The following is a 16016-nucleotide window of genomic DNA, read 5'->3' on the forward strand; positions in this document are numbered from 1 at the left end:
CCTACCCAACATTCCAAGAATCTAGCATTATATTAGTGAACTTTTTGAGAACATCAGCTTGCAGGAAAATACATGTAGAGTGACTGCCCTCTGCTGGATAGACATGCCCCAAGCTGATGAAAATCCATGTCAGGGCTTCCCAAATTAATTCAGCCAGGGAGGAATTTAAGAAGGCAAAACAGAGTCACTTTTCATTCAGAAAATTTGCCACTTGCAGATTCCCCAGGATAAATGCAAAGCATCATTTTTTAGACAACATTTATCATAATTAATATATAACTATCATTCTATATACAATGATTATTGGTATATTTCATAAACTAATAAATGGCAAATCCCAGTACTACGAATATCCACCCCAAAATGCCCTTGAGAAGTCAAAAAATAAACCATACTTGAAGTGAACCACCACAAACAGATTGCCCACAATTGTCCAGATATAACAGTCTTTTTTTAAAGCTGTTACTAATGTTTTGCATGACTACACATGTATAACATATTGAATTGCTTAAGTTCTTAAGGGAGGGGTGGAGGAGGAGGAGAATTTGGAACACAAAGTTTTAAAAATCGACGTTAAAATTTGTTTTTACATGTAATTTGGGAAAAAATGAAATTCTAAAGGTGTCACTAAACAGTTTACTACTAATCTCCAAAACACTGAGAACTTCTCAAAATACAGAGATCAGTAGGAGGAGGGGATGGGTCCAGTAATTCCAGGTCTCCCACCCAAACTGGGGTAACTGCCAGATGAGTCACAGCAAGACAGGAGGGGGAGGGGACCTGGAAGAAATCGAGTTGGAACGGACTTGTAGGAGGCTGGGGAAAAGGTCCACCCCACCCCCAGCCCCGTTTTACACAGAAGTGTAAAAGAAGTCGCGAGAGGGAAGAGGACTCAGTTGCAGCCCCGTAATCCAGACGCAGACCTTTTGAGTCCAAAGTCTGTGGTCCGTCCACACCACACACAGCTTGCACACGGTGAGGTAGTGTGTGTGTGACCTAGTCAAAATAGCCTTATGCTTGCTCGCTCGTCACAGGCGAACTTTGGCTGCCCTCGGAGATTACCTCTCATTATTTCCTGCATATGTGCGTGCTGCAGCCTCCGTTAGACTGGGAGCGCCATGAAGGCAAGGATGGTATTTTTGCCCCTTTTTGTATATCCAGGGCTTAGCACAGTGCCTGACACATAGTAGGCGCTTTGCTCACTACCTAACCAGTCATTTCCTTCTTGCTCTTTTCCCATTTCCCACAAACTGCCTAAAGAGATACTCCTGGGCTCTGGCTGCAGATTCCTTCTTCTGCCCTCCTCCTCCCCTCCATCCCTTCCCGACTTGGGGGGAGGAGGGGCGGGGAGGAGCAAGGTGCACCCGAAGGAATCCGAGGAAGGCCTCGAGGCTCTGCCAGCTCGCGCTCAGAGCAGCCGGGAGTGGAGAGGGAGAAAGCACGTTATTAACTACCAGTCGTTCCCCCAGACCCATAAGCCGGCGCTAGCGGACACAATGAATAGGTTCAGCCTAGCGCGGTCCTCCCAGGGCCGAACCTCCTACCCTTCCCAAAAGAACGCCGTGGGCAGTGCGGAAAACCCCATGAATGGGTCCGACCCCTTCTTAAATTTGTCTTTGGACAGCACTGACTCAGATATCATGAATGACCCCAAGTACGACAGCAGCTGGTTTTGGTTCGCTTCCTCACTGTGGGCCTCACAACGGACTGAGAAAACGCAGAGCCATTTTGCGCTGCATCCGCAATCCATCTGGATGTCCATGTGCCCTCTGTGCGCTGGCCAAGGGCCAGAGTGGGCTCGCGTGGTCCAGGAACCCCCGTACTCGATCCAGATCCAACCGTCTGACTACCCTCTGGGAAGGAAAGTCATCCAACCCACCTTACCGTCATGGCAGCCCATGGACTGGGGCGACCCCTGGGCCCACCGACAGTCATTTTACCACGGGTGGGTAAGAGGCCAGAGCCGGCAGGTAGGGGTGGAGGGAGGAGGGTGCATGCAGGTGAGTTAGGGACGGGGATCCTGGGTCTCCTATCCACCCCGGGGAACTGCAAGGTGGGAGCTGGGCAGGTCTAGCCCTCCCCTAGCTACACGGACTTTGGAAGCCAGAAGAGGAGGGAGTTCCTGAATGCATAAGGAGAAGAGAGAAAAAGAGGGACAGTCAGGCTAAGACTAAACTCTGATCAGCTGTGAGCCAGAAAGTGAGGCAGACGAGTGAGAGGGGCTTGGCTAGCAGGGAGATGGAGTGCTAGAGAGGTGCAGGTCAGGAGAGAGAGGGAGAGACAAGCAGAGGGAGACAGAGGAAGAGAGGGAGGGGGGAGAGAGAGACTGAGGGAGAGACAGGCAGAGGGAGACAGAGGAAGAGAGGGAGGGGGGAGAGAGAGACTGAGGGAGAGACAGGCAGAGGGAGGGGGGAGAGAGACACAGAGTGAGACAGAGACAGGCAGAGGGAGGGGGAGGGAGAGACAGAGACAGAGACAGAGAGGGAAAGAAAGACAGGCAGAGTGAGACAGAGGAAGGGGGGGGAGGGAGAGAGAGAGAGAGGCAGGCAGAGGGAGGGGGGAGAGACAGAGAGGGAGAGACCAGCAGAGGGAAACAGAGGAAGGGGGGGGGGAGACAGAGAGACAGAGACACAGAAAGAGACAGAGAGGGGGAGAGAGAGAGAGAGAGAGAGAGAGAGAGAGAGAGAGAGAGAGAGAGAGAGAGAGAGAGAGGCAGGCAGAGGGAGGGGGGAGAGACAGAGAGGGAGAGACCGGCAGAGGGAGACAGAGGAAGAGAGGGAGGGGGGAGAGAGACAGAAGGAGAGACAGGCAGAGGGAGGGGGAGAGACAGAGACAGAGAGGGAAAGAAAGACAGGCAGAGTGAGACAGAGGAAGAGAGGGGGGAGAGAGACAGAGAAAGAGACAGGCAGAGGGAGACAGAGGAAGAGAGGAAGAGGGGAGAGAGAGAGAGAGACAGAGGGAGAGACAGGCAGAGGGAGGGGAGAGAGACAGAGACAGAAGGAAAGAAAGACAGGCAGAGTGAGACAGAGGAAGGGGGGAGAGAGAGAGAGACAGGCAGAGGGAGAGAAGGCAGAGGGAGACAGAGGAAGAGAGGGAGGGGGGAAAGAGAGAGAGACAGAGGGAGAGACAGGCAGAGGGAGAGACAGGCAGAGGGAGGGGGGAGAGACAGAGACAGAGAGGGAAAGAAAGACAGGCAGAGTGAGACAGAGGAAGGCGGGAGAGAGAGAGAGAGACAGGCAGAGGGAGAGGGGAGAGACAGAGAGACAGAGGGAGAGACAGGCAGAGGGAGGGGGAGAGACAGAGACAGAGAGGGAAAGAAAGACAGGCAGAGTGAGACAGAGGAAGGCGGGAGAGAGACAGAGAGAGAGACACAGGCAGAGGGAGAGGAGAGAGACACAGGCAGAGGGAGAAGGGAGAGACAGAGAGACAGAGAGGGAGAGAAGGCAGAGGGAGACAGAGGAAGAGAGGGAGGGGGGAGAGAGACAGAGGGAGAGACAGGCAGAGGGAGAGGGGAGAGACAGAGACACAGAGGAAGAGAGGGAGGGGGGAGAGAGACAGAGACACAGAGAGAGACAGAGGGAGAGACAGGCAGAGGGAGGGGTGAGAGAGAGACAGAGGGAAAGAAAAACAGGCAGGGTGAAACAGGAAGAGAGGGAAGGGGGAGAGACAGAGAGAGGGAGAGAAGTCAGAGGGAGACAGAGGAAGAGAGGGAGGGGGTAGAGAGACAGAGACACAGAGAGAGACAGAGGGAGAAACAGGCAGAGGGAGGGGGGAGAGACAGAGACAGAGGGAAAGAAAGACAGGCAGAGTGAAACAGAGGAAGAGAGGGAGAGAAGGCAGAGGGAGACAGAGGAAGAGAGGGAGGGGGGAGAGAGACAGAAGGAGAGACAGGCAGAGGGAGGGGGAGAGACAGAGAGGGAGAGACCAGCAGAGGGAGAGAGACAGAGAGGGAGAGAAAGGGGGGGGGGAGAGACCGAGACGGAGAGGGAAAGAAAGACAGGCAGAGTGAGACAGAGGAAGAGAGGGAGGGGAGAAACAGACAGACACAGAGACAGAGAGAGGGAGAGACAGGCGAGGGGGGCGGGGGGGTGGGGGAGACAGAGACAGAGAGGGATCGGAGGGGTGCCGGGACAGGATGAGAGGTGTCTGAGGCTTCACTTAATATAAGGCATGTTGGATCGGATTGGTTGGGATTGGAGAGACACGGAAGGTGAAGGGACGCGAGGCCAGAACCATTGGGGAGGTGTGGTTAAAAAGAGAGGAGGCGGGACGGGGCCAGGAGGGAGGAGAAGGAGGCGTGACCAGGTCAAAGGAAATAGGGCGGGGATAAAGTGACGGGGCGGGGCCAGAAGGGGTGTGGTCTAGAGAATAGAGAGGACCCCATCAGAAAAAAGGGGTGTCAAGGAGAGGCTTGTGAGTTAATAGAGGAGAGGCGTGGCCAAGGATAAAGAACGGGGAGGGAGCGAACTGTGAGGGTGGAGGCGGGGCTAGACAGGAAAGGCCGGTGCTCCAGTGAGGAGAAGGGAGGCTGGCTGCCTCCGTCTCCGTTTCCCCGCCTGTAAAATGGTTATGATCCTAGCGCCTCCCTCCCGGATCCCATGAGACAGTCTCCTCCGGGGCTTGACTGCCGGCCCGCTGCCCGGAGGGCCCATGGGCCCGAGCAGTAAAAGCTGGGCGGGGGGATTACCTGGATGGGGACGCCCGACCAATCTGAGATTCACCGCCGCCAACCGCTTTGCCTCCGAGCCGAGCATCTCCCCCTTCCCCCGCAGGTCATCTTGTGCTTCCATCCCCGCCTTCCCACGGACCCGCCTTCTTCCTTACCTCCCCTCTGCCTCCTAGCCCCCCCCCCCCCCCGTTCCACCGCCCATCTCCAATCAACTCTTCCTCCTGGCTGGTCCCGCCCAGCCCCGCCCAGCCCGCCTCCAAGCCCCACCCTCTCTCGTCTTTCCTTTTCATTCTAGCTCCGCCCTTTCCCCCCAGGGCTGCTGCTGCTTCTCTCCAACCCCTTCTCCTCCTGGCCGGCTTCACCCACATCCATCCCCCACCCCACCCCCGTCCCCCAGGACTCCAGGCCCCTTCTCCAAGCTCTTGCGCCAAGCAAAGGGCTCCCCGGGGAGCTGCATGCGCCCTCCCTGCCACGAGTCCTTTCTTCATCCACCCGCAGCTATCGCAGCGGCAAGGGGATCCCTTCCCGAAGGAGGGCATTTGCGCAAGACCAGGAACTGCTGGCAGCCTCAGTGGGCAACTTGGACTGGCTTCATCATTGCCTGAAGCACCAAAAGGACATCCGCACTGACCGCAGGGTGCGTGCGCCCCACGGGCGCTCAGGGAAGGAACGGGAGGAATCGCAGCCCCCGCTCCATCGGGGATCCCAGGCTGCGACGGGCAGACACAGCCCCTGCTCTCGGGGAGACCCTGCCCGGTCCGCTGAACTTGGGGCTGTCCCGAACACATCGTGGCCAGTCACATTTCTTAGAAATGAAGAGGACGCTGCGTCCGAGCTAGCGAAAGGAGTCCCCAGGGCTCGTATCTCCAAGAGAATCTTCATTCCTGGAGATTAGTCTGGTGCAGTGACTGGGGCAGTGAGTGGATCGCTGTGCTTCTGGGTGGAAGAGGGGAGGAAGAAGGGAGCGATGCAGCTTAAGCATGCCCTTCTTCTTACCCCTCCCCCAGGGCTTCACAGCTCTCCACCTGGCAGCTGAACGTGGCAACCTGGAGTGCGTCACGGTGCTCGTGGAACAGTACGAGTTCCCCCTGGTGATGACCACCATCAAGGGCTGGACTCCCCTTCACCTGGCCATTAACAAGGACAATCCAAGCGTGTCCCTTAAGTGTGTTCAGTACCTTATCGAGAAGGGAGCCCCAGTCAATGTGTGAGTCCAAGGCCCCCCGGGCACTGCCCACCCCTCCGGCACTGCCCCCACCCCAGGCAGCATGGCTAAGTACTAGAGGACCCGGATCTACATCCCACTTTGGACACAAACTGGCTGTGTGATCCTGGGAACTCTCTTTGACTAAGAGGGATAGAAAGTTGCAGGTCTCCCTAGAGAAGGTTTTCACACTGGGAATTTCCTCATGTAGATGAAATCACCAGTCTGTCTTCTCCCCAAAATATATTCCTGATAATCCCCATTTCCATAGTTTTCCCAAAGTAGTTTCCTCACATCCCCCCAATGAAGCGAGTCCTGCAAGCACTCTTATTCCCATTTTACAGATGAGGAAACTGAGGCTTAGAGAGGAAATGACTTGTCTAGGGTCACACTAGTAAGTGTTCATTTATGAAATCACTTGGTACTATAGCCAGGAGATTTGGAAGGCCTATTTCTGCTACCAGTTTTCTGGGATGACCTTGGGAGAGTCCCTTCCCCTTTGTGGGCCCTGGTTTCTCCACCTGTAAAATTAGTGTATTGGACTAAATCAGGAGGGTCTCTGGGCAATCTGGTGAAACCTGTGGATGCCTTCTCTGAATCATGTCTTTAAATGATTGGAGAAAATGCTAAATTTCACTTAGATGTTGGTCAAAATAAAATTGGAGTGGGAGAACCCCAGAGTAAGAACCTATATGATGAACTGGTGGTGATGACCCTCTTACGTGTCTCTTCTCTTCTTGACCTCCGCACTACCCATTGTCTGTTGCCCTATTTTGGCCTCAAATAGCCTGATGGGGTGTAGGCAAGGCAACCGTTAGATTATGCCCATTTGACAGACCAAAGAATTGAGGCTTGTAGATGTGAGGTGATTTGCCCAGGGTCACACATCCAATCTCCTGTCCTTTCTGCTTCTAATTCCCCCTGCCCTTCACTCCCCCACCCCACCCCTGGCATGCTGCTTCTAGCCGGAATCGAAATGGCATTACCCCCCTGCACTTGGCAGCTGGGGAGGGCATGTTGGAGTGCTTAAAGGTCTTGGTGAAAGCTGGAGCTGATGTACACGCCCTTGACAACCAGAACCGGAAGGGCATCGACTTGTGCAGGGCATGGAACCACCGAGACTGTGCCCGGTAAGAGCCCCAGCCCCCGGAGGCTAGAGCCTGGGATGGGCAGTGAAGGCGTCAGGCCCCCTTTCCAGAACCCTCACCCAGGCAGACAAGGAGGGAATGGGAGGCTCTCTGACCCTCAGACTCCCACCACAGTGCATGGGAGCAGATTCAGCAGTGCCCTCTTTGATGCCAAAAAGCAGGGCTCTCATTTCCCGATTAGCCCCGCCTAGAGGCAGGTCAGAGGAGTTCATTAAGAGGCTGTCAGAAACAGACGTGAACTAGGGTCCTTTAGAACTTGAGCCACAGGAGCTCGCAGGTGAGGGAGTCCAGCCCCCTCCTTCTATAGATGAGGAAATGAATCCCAGAGATATTAAATGAACAGGTACTTGGGTGGTATTGGAGCCAGGCCTTCCTCTGCCTTAGTCCAACATTCAGTCCAGTGCTATAGCACCTGGTCTCTGTCTCATCATGTAATAAATGTGGGGCCTCCAGTTCTAGGCTTTGGGAAGAAACAAAGATCACATAAAATGAGGCTCTTGGTCTGGGTGGGGGGGGGAGTGGGGGGGAATGAGATCCTCCAAAACATGGTAAAGCCCTAAGAAGGACAGAGAAGCAAACTGAGGACCAGAGAGAGGAGGGAGCAAGGAGAGCTGGGTTTGAAGGATGGGAAGGAATTCAAAGGGGTAAGACTCTGAGGCCAGGAAACAGCCTGAGCTAAAGCCTGGAGCCCTTCGGATAGAACCCAACTAGAAGTCATGTTTGGCCTGGGGGGGGGGCAGGGCGGGTAGCTTGAAATGAGGGAAGATAGGGAGGCAGCAGGCGCTGGCAAGCCTTGGTCCTTGGCTGTGTGGAGGGCAGTGGGGTGGAAAGAAACTTGGGTTTGAACCTGGTTCAGGCTGTACTTTGGTGTGAGGTTGGGCAAGCCACTCTTCTCTGTTTCCTCCTCCATAAAGGGAGGAATAGGGCAGTAGGAAGAGCGCCCACACTTAACCCTGCTTGCCTCAGTTTCCTCATCTGTCAAATGGGTTGGAGAAGGCAATGGCAAACCACTCCAGTATCTCTGCCAAGAAAACCCCAAATGGGGTCACGACAAGTCAGATGAGACTGGAATGACTGACCAGCAATACAAAGGGACAAACCTAGCCCTAACTCCATGGCCTCTGAGATCCCCTTCAGTCAGCTATGAAGGCGCCCAACACTGGGGTTGAGGAGAGGGCTGAAGAGGGTCCAGGAAGGGGAGGAGGAGCCCACTGGAGACAAACAGGGTCAGCTTCACCCTTTTTTCTGAGAGCAAGTGTCCTTTCCTTAGTCGTGCCCTTCCCTGATGGAGCCTTTCTCAGGGAGAAGCCTTCTGAGGTCATCCCCTCCCCTCCTCTGGCTCCAGGCACCCCATTCCCTAGCCCTTTCAGCTCTCTCCACCCCACCCCTCAGTGCCCTTTCCTTCCCCTGCACAAAGTATGTAGGGAAAAAAAAGCCTCATCCATTCCACCCAGACCCTCACTTAACAACCATATTAAGTGCCTACTATTGAATGGCCAGGGGAAGATGAAATAAAAAGGGGGGCCGATGCTGTTTGGGATGGGTACAAGTGGTTGAGGATCTTGGAGGGCAGAAGGCAATTGATTTTAAGGCTAAGCCCCAAAGAGGGCACAGACAGCACTGACCCCCTGCCTCCCCACCTCTGCCTTCCCTAAACCCAGGTTCTTGAAGGATGCCATGTGGAAACAGGACAAGAAAGACTTGGCTGAAGAGATGGGTCAGCTGAACCATCTTAAAAAGCGATTGCTGGTCATGCAGAATAAATACCTCCTTGAAAAGAAGGTAGCAAGAGGCAGGAAGATAGCAGGAAAGGACCATCAAATATGTGGATGGCCAGCTTCCTCTGGGAGGGGGTGGGGGAGGGGGTTGTGGAAGGGCCCGGGGAGGGAGGCCTCAGAGGAACCCACCTGGGTCTTAGGCCTCACTGAATTCCTCTGCCCTCAGATCTGGGGCTTTGAGTTTTCTACCGTTTCTTGATGGTGGAAACCCAACTTCAGCCCTTGACACTTTGGGTCCTTTAGTTGGCTTGGTCCCTTGGGAAAACTACTCCAAGCCTACTTACAGGTCTAACTTCTGCCCATTTTCGGTGCCCATCACCAGCTCCCATTCCTTTCTTCTCTGGTCTCTGAGCCTATGTGTAGACTTGGCTGTACTTACTAGACTTTATTTCCATGGGAGACACAAACAAATACAGAGTAATAGTTGTATGAATAGCACCCATTTCCTAGCACCAGACCAGCTAGCCCTCAGAATTTGAGGCCAAGTAAGGGAACTCCCCATTCTGGAAGTCTCCAAGAAGCTGGGTGACCATGGTCATGATGTGGCCAAGGGGAATCCATGAAAAGAATAAGCACCTCTTCTGGGGGCTATCCATCCTTCCCTTCATTCATTCACACAACAGGTATTGATTAGGTCCCAACTGGGCACCAGGCACTGTGCTAGGTGGCTGAGGGCAGAAGCAAACCAACATGAAATGGTTCCTGTGCTCAAGGAACAGTTCTGAGGAGCCCACCTCTGATGCTTACCTGTATGGCTTTGGCTACATCCCTTACCCTCCCTGGGTCTCATTTCCTTACCTGTTAAAGGGGGAAGAGGGTGAAGGGTGAATTAGTTGGCATCTGAGGTTCCTTATAGCCCTAGAGCTGATTCTATTTACACAGTAAGCAGTAATTGTGAAGTACTTGATGTGCCTGGAAGAAAGATGGGGTGAAAATGGATTAGATGGGTCTGGGAGTGGAGGTGAAATTTGCCTGTTGCTCAGTCACATTCAACTCACCCTGTTTGGGGTTTTCTTGACAGAGATACTGGAAGGGTTACCACCTATCTCTTTCTCTGGCTCCTTTCACAGATGAGGAAACTGAGGCAAAGAGGGTTACATGATTTGCCCAGGGTCACACAACTAGTAAGTTTCTGAGGCTAGATTTGAACTCGGGTCTTCCTGACTCCAGGCAGAGTGCTCTATCCACTATGGCAACCCCTAGCTGCTCCCAAAAACTAAGGACAAGAGAAGTTCAAAGATTTGCCCAAGGTCACCTAGGTAATAAAAAGAAAAAGACAAAAGACTCTGAACTTCAGGTACATTTCACTATTAGGATCCACTATGTAAAGTCCGACCCCAGTTCCCTCCTTCTTCTGACATAGTCTGCCACGCCTCCTCTCCCGCTCTCCCCTCTAAGCGAAGCTCTCTTTCCCCTGTGTGTGTAAAGGGACCTGTGCTGGCCCTGTCTCCCTTGCCTGTGGAGACTGGACTCACATCAGCTTCTTGTGGACGCCTGTTGAGGAATAATATCAGAATACTGGGGCAGGAATTTCTCGAAGTTCCTTTTTCAGCAGTGTCTGGCACATGTTTTGTTTTTTGGTGGTAGAGGCAGAGTGTCCAGAGCTGTGATTGCATTGATAAAGGGAAAAGAAATCCCTTCTGTCTGTGTGCAGCAGCGTCTCCTCTACAATTTCTAGTCTGAGAGTAGCCTGGGGACCTACGAGCTTAAAGGACTTCACCCAGGGTCACTCAGCCTAGAGGCCAGGCCACCTGGCCCTCTGTTCCCTGCAACAGGCTGTCTCTCATTGGGCACATATTCAATGTGTCAAAGACAGTCTCGGGGCAGCTAGGGGGCGCAGTGGATAAAGCACTGGCCCTGGATTCAGGAGGACCCGAGTTCAAATTTGGCCTCAGACACTTGACACTTACTGGCTGTGTGACCCTGGGCAAGTCATTTAACCCTCATTGCCCTGCCCCCCCCCCAAAAAATAGCATCAGGGGTGTTAAGCCTCAGAATGGAACATGTCAGGAAAGCAGGATGATAAATGGGTTTGGGGGAATTCAAAGCTATATTGTGAGGAAAATGAAAAGGGATGGGACCTTTGCTTGGGATGGATGAGCCAATAACTGACAACTGGAAGAAGGCAGAGCTCTTCAATTTTGTGTTTTGCTTCTGTTTTTGTTGCCAAGGAGAAAGCCCTTTGCACTGGAAAGGACAATGGCTGTCAGGGAGTTGATACCTGAGATAAGTAGGGAGAGGGTAGGAGAACTCTTAAGTTTCCTTTGATGAATTCAAGTCACCTGGCCCAGCTGAAGCACATCCTCTGGTACTGAAAGTATTGACAGATGTGATTGCTGAGTCCCCCTGTCAGTAGTGTTTGAAAGATGGTGGAGATCAGGAAACGTACCACAAAGTTTGTGAAGGGCAGAGGTCTCAGTTTCCAAAAAAGGGAAGAGAAGTATCTGCAAACTAGGCCAGTGAGCTTGATTTCAGATCCTGAGAAAACTCTAGAACATCATTTTAAAAATGGATGGCCACCATCCAGAAAGGGAAGTAGTGATACCAAGAGCCAGCAGGGCTTCATCAAGAATAGGTCATGTCAAACTAACTACATTTCCTTTTTTGACAGGTTTCCTAAACGGGTTGATCAGGAGAATGTTGTAGATAGAGTTTACCTGGATTTTAGACGAGCTTTTGGTCAAGTATCTCATACTATTCCTGTAGAAAAGATGGAGATTGGTCGACTAGAGCAAGGCTTCTCAAACTCTTTCCACTCGACCCCTTTTAGCTGAAGAAATTTTTATGCACCCTGGGTATCTAGGTATATAAAATAGGTATACATAACCTTTTATTAAGTTGCCAAAATTGTTTGCAAACCCCCCCATTCAGTTATGTGACCCCCACATGGGGTAGAGACCCATAGTTTAAGAAGCTAGGGGCTAGACTAGCATGTGATCAGATGGCCTCAGAACTGGTTGGATAGTTATACTCAAGCATGGTCATTAAAGGTTTGTTTGATGTCAATGTAGTAAGAGGTAGGACTACAGTGCAGTACCCCAGGGATCTGTAGTTGGTTTACCATTATCAGTACTTCTTGGCCAAAGGCATATATGTGATGCTCTTCAGTGTGCTGAGATGCAAAGTTGGAAGGGATAGTTAATACACTAGATGACAAAATCCAGATCCAGAAGGTCTTAAAAGGCTAAAACATTGGGCTGAAAGTAATGAGGTGAAACTCAGAGATAAGCAATAAAGTCTTTTGGGGGGGGGGTTGAGGCAATTGGGGTTAAGTGACTTGCCCAAGGTCACACAGCTAGTAAGTGTTAAGTGTCCGAGGCTGGATTTGAACTCAGGTCCTCCTGAATCCAGGGCCGGTGTTGCGCCACCTAGCTGCCCCTAGTAACAAAGTCTTATACTTGGGTACAAAAAAAAAAATCAGCTTCAAGAGTACAAGGTGAGGGAAGTATGGTTAGAAAGCAGTTTGTCTGAAAAAGATTTGGGGGTTTCAATGGATCCCTGAGCTTGTGCAAAATATGAGAGAAGGGGAGGGGATGGTGCCCCAAAAAACTAATGGCAAGATCAAAATCTTGTGTTAAGGAACTTCCAGGAAGAGAGGGGGTGATGGTCCCACTGTCTCTTCCTGCTCAGACCTCATCTGGAATATTATGGCCAATTTATAGGAGGGCAACTAGAATAGTGAGGCGCTAGGAGATAATGTCATATAAGGACCATTTGGAGGAAATGGAGGTGTCTAGTCTGGAGAAAAGACTGGGGTGCAGGTGGAGGCAAAGAGGGAGGGATGGAACACGGTAGGCACCTTCAAGAGTCTGAAGGAGTGTCACAGAGGAAAGGTTGCACTTGCTTGGCTCCACAGGGCAGAACCTGGAACATTGGAGGAAGATACAGAGAAGCAAATTTAGGTTTGACGTCAGAACAAATGTCTTAACCATTAGCGCTATGTACGCCAAAGTGGGATGGGGTGCTATAGAGCTGGCAGGGTCCCCTTCCTGGGAAGTCTTCAGGGAGAGAATGGACAAGCACTTGACCATTGGGTGTAGAGGGAGTTCCTTTGAAGGTACACGTGGCTCGGACCGGGTGGCCTACCAAGGCCTTTCTAATCGCCAGTGCCTTGGCATAGGGGAGGTAACTCGAATTCCGGGCAATGGGGAGCTGCGGCCTGGGACTCCCGGAGGTGGGGAGGTGGGGAGGTGGGGAGGTGGGGGCTGGGGGCGGGGGGAGGGCAACCTCTTGCCGGACCAATCATGCGCTGCCTCCTGTCGTTCCAGAAAGAGAGGGAGGCCCAGAACCAAGCCGCCTTCACCAAATGGCTCCAAACCAAGCCTCTCTCCAGGTTGCCCAAGATTAATACCGTCGAGTCCGCGCCGGTAGCCAAGGAATCCGCCCCGGTTCCGAAGGAGCTTCCCCCGGTCACGAAGAAGCCTCCGCCGGTCACGAAGAAGCCTTCCCCGGTTCCGAAGGCGGCACCCCAGGCCAAGAAGTGCCCGCAGGTTACCAAGCCGCAGCCCCCGCCCAAGCCCCACCCGCCCCCCAAGCGGCTCTCCGTTTGGACTCCCCCCTCCCGGCGAAGATTCCGCGCCTTGAGGAGAATCAAGGCCCCTTCGGACATAGTCTCCCCCTTAACCATCCTTCCTTCTCTGAGCCCCCTCATTCCGAGTCACCCGTCCGCTTCGAGGCCTGGCTCCCAGTTCAGCTCCCGGCCCCCATCCAGCCCCCCGGCCCCGCCCGGCGCCCGCTCGCGTTCCAGCCTCTCGGCCCCGCTCGGCCCCGGCCCCGGCCCCGGCCCCGGCCCCGGCCCCGGCCTGCGGGCCCGCTTCCATTCTCTGCCTAGCCCCTCGTCCCCTTCCTGCGTCCAGCCCTCTTTGGAGGGCCGCCTCCAAGGCTCCCCCCTGCTCCACTCCCTGTCCTGCTCCGCGCCAATCTTCTGGCACCGCTCCAAGTCTTCCCTCCACCAGTCCCGTGCGTCCTTGCGCCAGCCGCCGGAGCAGAAGATCTCCGACTCCTCCGAAACCTCGGCCGCCAGCCCTCCGCAGCACCCGGTGTCCCTCCTGGACATCTACCTGGCGGACATCCCCCTGAGGCCTCCCCCGGCGCGGCTGTCCTCGCAGTCCTTCCGCGCGGCCAAGTGGAACTCGAGCACCAAGCCCGAAGCGTGGCCCGTCACCCAGATCGCCTTCCCGCAGGGCGTGCGCCTGGGCGTGCAGCCGGACCCGGTGCCCGAGCCCGACTTCTGCGGCTACCTCAAGTTCTCCCCCGACGGCGAGGGCGGCGTGCATATCCAAACTGCAGACGGCCAGTGGGTCTTCCCGGTGCCCCGCCTGCCCTTCAAGGTCCTGTTCCAAGAGCTGTGCCCGAGCCGGCGGCACCAGCGCCTGAAGGTGCCGGAGGGGCTGAGGCGCATCGTCCTCCAGGACCTGCCCCGGAGGCGCTACCCCGGGGACCAGTGCTTCTGGACCGACTCCATGGCCATGAGCCTCCGGGACACCTTCGACCCAGCCTTCATCTCCTTGGTGCGAAAGCACCAGGGGCTTCCTGCCCTCTCCCCCGCCTCCCCCAGCTCGTCGTCTTCCTCCTCCTCCCCCACCTCCTCAATTGCTCTCAGACGGTGCTGGGCCCTCCTCTTCTATTCCCTTAATGACCCCTCCTCATAAAAGAAATATTGACCTTTCCTTCTCCGTGACTGAGCTTCTATTTAGTCCAGGGCTAGTGGAAGGTGTTGGAGTGATGGAGCCTCTCCCTAACCTGATCTAGGTGGAGGCCAGATCTCTGAAGACAGTATCCGAGCACATGGGCACATCTTATTCCCCAGACCAGTTCAGAGACTCCCAGCTCCCACGGAAACCGGGCACTGAGGGGTCCCTCTCAATCCTTCCTGATTCCAGGTTTAAAGTGCTTTCCTCTGGGTCTTGGGTGGAGATTTGCTAACCAGCCCCATCTCGGGCTCCTTGAGCCCACCCAGGAGGCACTGGCCTTGTCCGGCAGTATCTTCCCCAATCACAGCAGCAAGAGGCCACTGTTGGCCCTGTAGTTGCTTAGTTCCAACAGGTACCTGAGTCAGCAGTCGCCCAGAGGCTGGGTTCAATGCCCACCCTTCCAAGTCCCAAAACATTTGTCCTTCGGGACAAAGGACTTCTCTCCCAGAAGCTCTCCTGGATGAAAAGCCCTCTTCCCTGGTGCCCTCTGTATCTCTGAAGATCTGTAGTGGGTTGTCTGAAAGTCAGTTGTTGAGTCTAGTACTAGGTATGACCCGGCATGTGTGACCTTGGCAGGATCCATTCCCTGAGCCCTATTTCCTCCTCTCTACAAGGGGGCTGAGGAAGACCACCTCTAAGGTCTCCATTGATCATCTATGACTCAACTCCAGCCCAAGCTGTCACCTCTGAACTGAAGGAGATCCCAAGTCTAGCCTTACAAGGCCTCATGGGCATGGAGGTAACCCCTCCACTCTGGGTCCAGCTGGAATTCCTGCTCAGGTACTCACTGGGCACAATGGTTTCCGAGGTGCCAGGAGATGATCTGTAGTCAGGACTGGCCCTGGTCTCATCTGTGGCAGCCGCCTCTTCCCATATCCCCTCTGAGGTGCTTGCTGTCACAAAGAAAGCATCTGGCAAACTCATTCACACTGATATATTAGAACTTAATATCGCCTTTCTCCCCAGGGACCGACATTTTAGAAAAGGCCCAAAGATCAGTACTTAATTGAAATAATGTTCTTATGGAATTCAGGCAATTCAATGGGCAAAGGCGCCACTGATGGATGCCCAACTCTGCCTAGAGGTGCCCAGCCTGCCCCTTAATTAAGTATTCAGGCATGTCATCAATTCAACCACAATGTCAGCAAATGCTCTCTGGGCTCTTGCACACCCTTCCCCCTCCTCCCCTCCCTTCCTCCCCAATCTTGGCTGGCTCAAGTCAATCGAGGCCTAGTCCTGGGCAGAGCTGAGCCAGCCCCAAGGCTCCTCCCTCATCTGAAACACAGATCCAGCCAAAAATCACAGGAGTTAGGTCAGGGGACAAGGCATCCTTTCCCCAAAGGAGCAGGGGTCTCAGCTCAAAATACTGCCCCTTCCCCAGTGAGAAGTTTCTGTTCTGTCTCTCCAAGGCACTAATTGTACCCCCTCAGTTTCATACTTTGCTATGAGGGAGATCGAATGAACCAAAACCCAGCCCCCCTCCCCAGGAAGACTTCCAAAACAGAAGGCTTCAGAATATTTTTA

General features: G+C 53.8%; 1 protein-coding gene across 1 annotated transcript; it reads left to right on the top strand.

The window, feature by feature from the left end:
* The first annotated feature begins 747 nt into the window (after nt 1–747).
* On the top strand, nt 748–14450 carry ANKRD53 (ankyrin repeat domain 53). The gene is made up of 8 exons (XM_043981287.1): nt 748–808; nt 1035–1133; nt 1339–2000; nt 4965–5306; nt 5677–5876; nt 6839–7003; nt 8683–8803; nt 13068–14450. The coding sequence occupies exons 1-8, from the start codon at nt 748–750 to the stop codon at nt 14448–14450; spliced, it is 3033 nt and encodes a 1010-aa protein (XP_043837222.1).
* Nucleotides 14451–16016: the final 1566 nt, after the last annotated feature.

This window comes from Dromiciops gliroides, chromosome 2 (assembly GCF_019393635.1).
Source record: "Dromiciops gliroides isolate mDroGli1 chromosome 2, mDroGli1.pri, whole genome shotgun sequence".
NCBI classification, from domain to species: domain Eukaryota; kingdom Metazoa; phylum Chordata; class Mammalia; order Microbiotheria; family Microbiotheriidae; genus Dromiciops; species Dromiciops gliroides.